The 10,610-nt window shown below is 45.2% G+C and overlaps 1 protein-coding gene across 1 annotated transcript; it reads left to right on the top strand.

Moving 5' to 3' along the window:
* Positions 1 to 103: 103 nt before the first annotated feature.
* plppr3b (phospholipid phosphatase related 3b) lies at positions 104 to 10,340 on the top strand (the record flags this gene model as incomplete). The annotated part of the gene is made up of 8 exons (XM_079266851.1): positions 104 to 142; positions 2,132 to 2,222; positions 3,339 to 3,524; positions 3,766 to 3,892; positions 3,968 to 4,163; positions 4,237 to 4,294; positions 4,940 to 5,113; positions 8,943 to 10,340. Exons 2-8 carry the CDS (start codon positions 2,142 to 2,144, stop codon positions 10,338 to 10,340), a joined length of 2,220 nt encoding a protein of 739 aa, XP_079122977.1. The 5' UTR covers positions 104 to 142; positions 2,132 to 2,141.
* Positions 10,341 to 10,610: the final 270 nt, after the last annotated feature.

Here is a 10,610-nt window from a genome sequence, read left to right as displayed (position 1 = left end):
CGGGGCCATCGGAACCAGGACCGAGCCGCTGTAACCCGAGACCAGCAGGCAGGTGTGTCCGGTGTCACGGCTCGTTAGCGGGTCCGGTTCTGCTGCTGGAGGACGAAACGTGATCCGAATCAAAACGGATCGATGGTCTGAGGTGAGACCGACCGATTTCTACTGTTTCTACTGAGCGCGTGCGTCTGTGAACATGTTTGAGTGCGTGCGTGTATTACGCGTGTGCGTGTGTGTTCGTTCTGCGGAGCAGCAGATTAACTGAAACTGCATCCGAGCCGTTAGACAATAAATCGGGATTTACCACCGAGCCGGATCATGACTGCAGTCCTTCAGGCTGCAGGGACTGTCTGTCTGTCTGTCCACCTGTCTGTCTGTCTGTCCACCTGTCTGTCTGTCTGTGCGCTGATTGGTTGGATATTAATTGGCAGCAGGAGATGAAGCTGAGTTTGATGTTCAGTGAGACACCAATGAGACACCAGTAAGACCTCAATGAGACACCAATGAGACACCAGTGAGACAGACACGAGACACCAGTGAGACATCAATGAGACATCAATGAGATGCCAGTGAGACATCAATGAGACGCCAGTCAGACATCAACGAGACATCAATGAGACACCAACGAGACACCAGTGAGACAGACACGAGACACCAGTGAGACATCAATGAGATATCAATGAGATGCCAGTGAGACATCAATGAGACGCCAGTGAGACATCAACGAGACATCAATGAGACACCAACGAGACACCAGTGAGACAGACACGAGACGCCAGTGAGACAGACACGAGACGCCAGTGAGACATCAATGAGACACCAATGAGACACCAGTGAGACAGACACGAGACACCAGTGAGACATCAATGAGACATCAATGAGATGCCAGTGAGACATCAATGAGATGCCAGTGAGACACCAATGAGACACCAGTAACACAGAAATGAGACAGAAACGAGACAACAATGAGACACCAGTGAGACACCAGTGAGACAGACACCAGTGAGACATCAATGAGACATCAACAAGACACCAGTGAGACATCAATGAGACATCAATGAGACGCCAGTGAGACATCAACGAGACACCAACGAGACACCAGTGAGACAGACACGAGACACCTGTGAGACATCAATGAGACATCAATGAGACGCCAGTGAGACATCAACGAGACATCAATGAGACACCAGTGAGACACCAGTAAGACAGAAATGAGACGCCAGTGAGACATCAATGAGATGCCAGTGAGACATCAACGAGACATCAGCAAGACACCAGTGAGACACCAGTAAGACCTCAATGAGACATCAATGAGATGCCAGTGAGACACCAATGAGACACCAGTGAGACACCAGTAACACAGAAATGAGACATCACTGAGACAGAAACGAGACACCAATGAGACACCAGTGAGACACCAGTGAGACAGACACCAGTGAGACATCAATGAGACATCAACGAGACACCAGTGAGACATCAATGAGACATCAATGAGACGCCAGTGAGACATCAACGAGACATCAATGAGACACCAATGAGACACCAGTGAGACAGACACGAGACACCTGTGAGACATCAATGAGACATCAATGAGACGCCAGTGAGACATCAACGAGACACCAGTGAGACACCAGTGAGACATCAATGAGACGCCAACGAGACACCAGTAAGACAGAAATGAGACATCAATGAGACAGAAACGAGACACCAGTGAGACATCAATGAGACATCAATGAGATGCCAGTGAGACATCAACGAGACATCAGCAAGACACCAGTGAGACACCAATGAGACACCAGTGAGACACCAATGAGACACCAGTAACACAGAAATGAGACATCAATGAGACACCAGTGAGACACCAATGAGACACCAGTAACACAGAAATGAGACAGAAACGAGACACCAATGAGACATCAATGAGACGCCAACGAGACACCAGTGAGACAGAAATGAGGCATCAATGAGACACCAGTAAGACATCAATGAGACACCGACGAGACATTTGCAGAAGTTGATCCTGCAGATTGTCCCTGTGGTCTCTGAATGTTAGTTTGTCCTATATATACATATATATGTATATATGTATATATACATACACATATGTGTGTGTGTGTGTGTGTGTGTGTTGCAGCTCCATCAGGATGATGATGAACTCTGAGAAGATGAAGAAGAAACCTCCAAAGGACAGTTTGACTCTGCTGCCATGTTTCTACTTTGTGGAGGTGAGAACGATGATGATGATGACGATGACGATGATGATGGGGCGGGGTTAAAAGAAACTTTGGATGTGGACGTTCTGGGGGGCGGGGTTAAAGGAAACGATGGATGTGGACGTGCTGGGGGGCGGGGTTAAAGGAAACGATGGATGTGGACGTTCTGGGGGGCGGGGTTAAAGGAAACGTTGGATGTGGACGTGCTGGGGGGCGGGGTTAAAGGAAACGATGGATGTGGACGTGCTGGGGGCGGGGTTAAAAGAAACGTTGGATGTGGACGTGCTGGGTGCGGGGTTAAAAGAAACGTTGGATATGGACGTGCTGGGGGCGGGGTTAAAAGAAACGTTGGATGTGGACGTGCTGGGGGCGGGGTTAAAAGAAACATTGGATGTGGACGTGCTGGGGGCGGGGTTAAAAGAAACGGATGTGGATGTTCTGGGGGGCGGGGTTAAAGGAAACGTTGGATGTGGACGTTCTGGGGGCGGGGTTAAAGGAAATGTTGGATGTGGACGTTCTGGGGGCGGGGTTAAAGGAATCGTTGGATGTGGACGTTCTGGGGGCGGGGTTAAAGGAAACGTTGGATGTGGACGTTCTGGGGGGCAGGGTTAAAAGAAACTTTGGATGTGGACGTGCTGGGGGCGGGGTTAAAAGAAACATTGGATGTGGACGTGCTGGGGGCGGGGTTAAAAGAAACATTGGATGCGGACGTGCTGGGGGCGGGGTTAAAAGAAACATTGGATGCGGACGTGCTGGGGGCGGGGTTAAAAGAAACATTGGATGTGGACGTGCTGGGGGCAGGGTTAAAAGAAACTGATGTGGACGTGCTGGGTGCGGGGTTAAAAGAAACGTTGGATGTGGACGTTCTGGGGGGCGGGGTTAAAGGAAACGATGGATGTGGACGTGCTGGGGGCGGGGTTAAAGGAATCGTTGGATGTGGACGTTCTGGGGGGCAGAGTTAAAAGAAACGTTGGATGTGGACGTTCTGGGGGGCGGGGTTTAAGGAAACGATGGATGTGGGCTTTCTGGGGGCGGGGTTAAAGGAAACAATGGATGTAGGCGCTCTGGGGGGCGGGGTTTAAGGAAACGATGGATGTGGGCAAGGGTAAAGGTTTGATGTGGTTGCAGCTACCCATCGTGGCTTCTTCTATGGTGTCCCTGTACTTCCTGGAGCTCACCGATGTGGTACAGCCGGCTCAGGTTGGGTTCCGCTGCCACGACAGAGACCTCAGCATGCCGTACATGGACGGTGGAGACGAGCTGATCCCTCTGCTGATGCTGCTCAGCCTCGCCTTTGCCGGACCGGCTGCCTCGGTAACACACACACACACACACACTTCCAGTGTGAAGATAAGACTGAAACCAAAACCTGACCTAGGACCTGATCCACATGGTATCTGGTCTCATCAGGTATTTTATGGTCCTGTTGTGTTTTGGTGGGTCTCAGGTCTCAGAATGTGTCCTGGACCTGAAGCCAGAGCTCAGGGTGTGTTTGTTTTGTGCATCAGATCGTGCTGGTTGAAGGTACTGAGGGTGTGTTTGTTTTGTTCATCAGATCATGCTGGTTGAAGGTCTGATCTACTGTCTACAGTCCAGACTGAAGCTCCGTCGACCTGAAGGAAGCATCAACGCAGGAGGCTGCAACTTCAACTCCTTCCTGAGGAGGACGGTGCGCTTCGTAGGTACGACGCTGACTACAACCACGAATACACCTTCAGCTACACCTGCAGTCCTCACACCTGTATGTCTCTCTGCAGGTGTGCATGTGTTTGGTCTGTGTGCGACGGCTCTGGTCACTGACATCATCCAGCTGTCGACAGGTTACCACGCTCCGTTCTTCCTCACCGTCTGTAAACCAAACTACACTCATGTGGGCGTGTCCTGTGACAGAAACGCTTACATCACTAAAGACATCTGCTCGGGTCACGACCAGCACGCCATCATGGTCGCCAGGTGAGTTACCTGTTCAGGTCGCGTTCAGTGATTAACGTGATGTTGATTCAACGTTCCGCTGTTGTTTTCACAGGAAAACGTTCCCTTCCCAGCATGCAACTCTCTCTGCCTTTGCTGCTGTTTACGTTTCTGTGAGTATGACTCATCTTTGTTCAAACCAGCACAACTTTATTTGAAATGATGCGAAGAGATGAACACAAAGAAGCTACATCTATATATCTTAGGGCTGGGCAAGTTAATTAATTAACGCCGGCAATTATTTTATCGCGCATTAACGCAGTTTTTAAATTATTATTAAGCGGACATTGTTAACACAAGAACCGGGCAGCGAGCGGTGAACAGCTGTGTTTGTGTGTGTGCCACTTTGTTTGTAATATGTATAATAAGCATAATTTAGTATCACAACTGAGAATTTAACAAACATAAAAATATGACGTAGATAGGTTTGCAGTTTTCAAGAAGTATATTTAATCTCTTACACACATGAAAATAAAGTTGTGAACACCGGCTGAATATCTATGATCAGAATCATTATAACTGTGTTATAACTGCTGCTGTGTGAAGAGAATACTGCTGCTAACAACAACCTGATGTGGTTAAAGTGTTTACACATAATGTTATTGCACTAAAAGTGCACAATACACTACTTTTGAATTCATAATTGAATTTTGCGCATTACAGAAAATCATGCAATTAATCACGATTAAAAAATGTAATCGTTGCCCAGCACTAATGTATATATATTTATATATACATTTATGATTCTTGTGTTTCAGATGTATTTTAACTCGACCATCTCTGACAGCACCAAGCTGCTGAAGCCTGTCTTAGTGTTTGCGTTCTCCATAGCGGCGGCGCTGACGGGTCTGACTCAGATCACTCAGCATCGCAGTCATCCCATAGACGTCTATGTGGGCTTCCTCATCGGAGCCTTCGTTGCCGCTTACCTGGTGAGACGTCATGAAAAGAAACATGTTTAAACACTAACCAGGTGAGACCAGGTGAGACCAGGTGAGACGTCACCTTTAAACACTCGAGGAGGAAACAGTCCAGCTGTGTGTTTCTGTTGCCATGATGACTGCTTCAGGATAAAACTAAAAGTGTGAACTCTTCATCATGTTTCAGATACTGAATACTAATAATGACAACAATAACGATAACGATAATGATAATGATAATGATAATAACAATAATCATAACGATAACGATAATGATAATAACAATAACAATAACAATAACAATAATCATAACGATAATAACGATAATGACAATAATAACGATAATGATAATGTAACAATAATGATAATAACGATAATGATAACAACGATAATGATAATAACGCTAATGATAACGATAACGCTAACGTTAACGATCATGATAACGAAAACGATAATAACGATAACGATAATGATAATAACGATAACGATGATAATAACGATAACGATAATGATAATAATGATAATGATAACGATAATAACGATAATGATCATGATCATGATCATGATCATGATAATAACGATAAAGATAACGATAATGATAATAACAATAACGATAATGATAACGATAATAACGATAATAACGATAATGATCATGATCATGATCATGATAATAACGATAAAGATAACGATAATGATAATAACAATAACGATAATGATAACGATAATAACGATAATGACGATAACGATAATGATAATAATGATACCGATAAGGATAACGATAATGATAATAACGATAATGATAATAACGATAATGACAATAACGATAACGATAATGATCATGATAATAACGATAACGATAATGATCATGATAATAATGATAACGATAAAGATAACGATAATGATAATAACGATAACGATGATAATAATGATAACGATAATGATAATGACGATAATGATAACGATAACAATCATGATAATAACAATAACGATAATGATAATAACAATCATGATAATGATAACGATAACGAGAACGACGATAACGATAATAATGATAACGATAATGATAATAATGATAATGATAATGATAATAATGATAAGGATAAGGATAAGGATAATAATGATAACGATAATGATAATGATAATGATAATGATAATAATGATACCGATAAGGATAAGGATAAGGATAACGATAATGATACCGATACCGATAATGATAATAACGATAACGATAATGATAATAATGATAACGATAATGATAATGATAATGATAATAATGATACCGTTAAGGATAAGGATAACGATACCGATAACGATAAAGATAATAATGATTACGATAATGATAATAATGATACCGATAAGGATAACGATACTGATAACGTTAATGATAATAACGATAATGATAATGATAATAATGATAACGATAATGATAATAATGATACCGATAAGGATAATAACGATACCGATAATGATAATAATGATAACGATAATGATAATGATAATGATAATAATGATAACGATAATGATACCGATAAGGATAACGATAATGATAACGATACAGATAACGATAATGATAATAACGATACCAATAACGATAACGACAATGATAATAACGTTAATGATAATGACAATGATAACGATAATGATAACAATAACAATTAAAGCTGCAAGCAGCGATGTACGGGCCCTCGCACCTTCCCGCGTCTTGGGGGTACTGGCGGGACACCGGCAGAAGCGGCCATAAATATCTGCGACCATCAGACAGCGTGCCCACAAGTTAGACGTATTTATAAAGCTTGGACTGTGTGACGCTGGAAATTATGTAGTGCAAATAGTCCACTAGTTCCTGTATCCACTGTGTGGCGCTAGAGAACACGCATGCATTATGCATTATGTTGCTCTACATTATGCATTATGTTGCTCTACATCAAGTATAGACCACATCATGTAAATGTCATGTAAATCGGATTCAGTTTGTCTCATAACGCTGTCTTCCTGTTGTCAGGAGGTGGCGCTATGACTTTGAGTGAAAATTGGCTTGTATACATCCTCAGGCCATGACTGTTATCAAGTATGGCAAGTTTGGGACATATTTGAGCAAGTCCAGTGGAGTTACATCAGCTTGTTGTTTACGGCGAATCACGTAAAATCGCCGCTACGCCATTCCATCAAACGTAAAGCTTTGAGTAACTTTTAATTGCAAAGGTCTTTAGATTGTACTGACCAAATTTGAAAAGGATCTGACAAAGCCTCTAGGAGGAGTTCGTTAAAGTATATAGTTAAAGACTAGAAATCATGGGAAAATTCACACAAAAACCAAAATGACTAACCTCCCGTTAAATTTAGAGCATGGTCCCAAGAGACTTTTTTTTTAAGTTGCCACGGAATACATGTGCCTACCAAATTTCATACATGTAGGTCAAATGTAGCGCTGGGGCTGCGTTTTTTTTATTTTGTCAAGCCAAAAAGCCACATGAAATATCACTATGACACCTGTGCACCTGTGCAAAGTTCCAAGGTTTGTTGAGCATCCTAAGCCACAGAAAAATAAGCTTGATTTTTCATGGCGGATGACCCATTGCCACGGCAACAGTATTTAATGACAACTCACAATATTCCTGATGAAGCATCATCATTGTCTTACGGCTTAGCTTACCAAATTTAAGCCTGATATGGGTAACTTCGTAGTCAGAGTACATCAAAGTATAAGACTTGTAATTTCCTTTTGCCAGTAGGTGTCGCTATGACTTTGTGAAAATGTTGGCATGGAAATGTGCTCAGGCCTGGACCAGCAGCATGCATAACAGGTTTGGGGCAGATTGAATAAAGTACCTTGGAGTTACAACAACTTCCTCTCTCATGGCGAACGGCACAAAATGTGCGTGACATGGGCACCTCATAAAACGAAGGTCGTTCAATGTCAGCAGACCATTTTCGTAACTTTTCATCATCAATGTCTTGAGATCATCTTGACCAAATTTGAAGTTGATCGTATAAATTCTGTGGGAGGAGTTCGTTAAAGTACAATCCCTGAAAACGATGAAAAATGCCTAAAATTGCAAAGAAATGGGAGTATTACTGCATCGCCCCCTAGTGGTTGTATGGAATGAAAATTTGAGGGTATGTTACAGGACACAATGTGAACCTATGCGACAGATGTCGTGAGGATAGGCTACATGGTTTTGAAGTTATATATATTGCTGCAGAAGGCAACGCCCCTATGAAATTCATTGGTCCATATATTCTTAATGCAATAAGATATCAACATATCAACAAGTTTTTCATACGTTTTGATGATATAAATCCAATAATGATTCACATCAAATTTCGTACCAATCAGAGCCAGGGACTAGGAGACGTGAATTTCTTCTTCTTTTTTTTTACAGAATTCAAAATGCCGGAAGATTTTGGGAGGCGGAGCTTAGTGTCCGAAGAGTATTTTTTGTAGAACTCATTCAGTTGCTCATGTCCGTAACATTTTAAGTCATTTGGACAAACAGGCTGTCGGGGCTTGCCTTTCTAACTTCTAGGGGGCGCTGGCGAGCAATTTTGTCATGCTCGACCATGGGCCCTATAAAATATTACATTACATGACAGTAATTACAGAAAATATCGAATTTTCCCGCAGTCCTGATATGTTTGCCAAATATGGGGATGTTGGGGACATGATAAAGCCCCCAAAAAGGCGTTTCATTCGAGAGAATAATAATAATAATAATAATTCCTACAGTTTCAATAGGGACCTCGTGGCCCAAAGTCGGTGCTCGGGCCCTATAAATGATAATGATAATAGTGATCATTAAAAGATTTTCAGTCAACATTTAAAGATGATTTTCTTCTTCAGGCATTTCACGCTGTGGCCAACTTCAAGTCCTCTGATGACATCACTCTGACCCCACCTCCCCCGCGGCCGAAGGAGGACCCTCTGCGAGCGCTGACTGAGCGAGGACACGAGTCAGTCTACAACAAGGGCCCCGCCTCTGCCTCGGAGAGCAACGACGAGATAGCGACAGCTCCGGCCCCCATGGACCGGCTGGAGGGCCTGGGGCCCCTGCAGAGGGAGAAGTCCTCCATGGGTAGCTTGAAGAGGGCCAGCGTGGACGTGGAGCTGCTGGCTCCTCGCAGTCCAATGGGAAAGGAGACCATGCTGACCTTCAGTAACACGCTGCCGAGGGCTAGCATGAATGTTAATGGGGTGCTGGGGGCTAACTCGGGACCAGAGGAAAAGGTGCAGCCGGTGCAGCCGGTGCAGCCGGTCCAGCCGGTGCAGCGGCGTCTGAAGGCCGTGCAGGTTCCCATGGATCCGATGCGCTCGCAGCAGCTGGTAACGGAGTGGAAGCAGAAGTCGATGGAGATGAGAGGTCTGAGCATCCGGGACGAGACGGAGCACGAGCTCAGCGAGGATGGATCCGAGGTGGGCTCTGTGGGGACAGATGACGGGGGGTCTCAGGTCCCCATATACCAGACCGCAGTGCATTCTGGGAGGGCAGCCTCTAGTCGTAACCCCACTCCGCCTCCAGGGGGTGCCAAAGCTGTGGCGACTCCCAGACCGCCGCAGATTCCTGAAGCTGGACCCCCACCGGTGTCCCCAAAGAGCGCCCTGACCCGGGCTAAGTGGCTTGCCATCAGAGAGAAGGCCAGCGGGGAGGGTTCAGGCCGTGGCTCCTCAAACCAGCCCCGACTCATGCAGGTCATTGCCATGTCGAAGCAGCAGGGCCTCCTCCCCTCCTCCTCGGTGGAGAAATCCTCTGAGACCACCTCCACCTGTTCTGGCACCTCCTCCACCACAGACTCTCCGCACTACCGCCCCCCCTCTGAGCAGCAGCGGGAGGGCTCGGGTATCATTACTGTGGATGCCCACGCCCCCCACCATCCTGTCGTTCAAGCCCAACCCCTTCTTCAAGCCCCGCCCCTCGCAGGTAACGGTAACCTGTGGGAGTGGGGGGGGGCGTCCAATGGGGCCGACCCTCGAGACACATATGACCTCAACAGCCTGAACCGAGGAGACTCTGCCGCCCACGGCAGCAGTTTTCGGCCCCACCGATCCGCCTCGCCGTGCACCACAGTCGGCCACGATCCGACCTCAGCTCACCCACAGATGGAGACGGCAGCAGACGCTCAGCGCAGGGAGATGGCCATGAGACGCAAGACAGCGCTAGTTCTGTTGGATCGAGAGATTCGTAACCAGACTGAACAGGAGAACTATTATAAGAGTTTGCAGGGACGAAGGTTCAAGGATTAGTCTCTTACCTTTTAAAAATAAAAAGCCTTATTTTGAAACTGGTCACCAACAGCACAGACCCTGGACAGCAGTTTAGACCGTGTTGCTATGCATTTCTTGGGCTTCATGTGATGGAAGGTTTTAGCTGTAAGAGATGAAAGTTTCCATCCAGAAGGGTCAGGTTTGATGCTCGGTGGCTCAACCCTCTGGACAGTCTTCTCTCGACATAAAAAATGTATTTAATGTGTTAACACTCCTGCAGTATCAGCCTTTACTTGTCCAGTAGTTAGA

The sequence above is a fragment of the Melanostigma gelatinosum genome, assembly GCF_949748355.1.
Source record: "Melanostigma gelatinosum genome assembly, chromosome: 4".
In the NCBI taxonomy this organism is placed as follows: domain Eukaryota; kingdom Metazoa; phylum Chordata; class Actinopteri; order Perciformes; family Zoarcidae; genus Melanostigma; species Melanostigma gelatinosum.
Note: the sequence above shows the minus strand (reverse complement) of the source record. Positions and strands in the feature narration are given on the sequence as shown.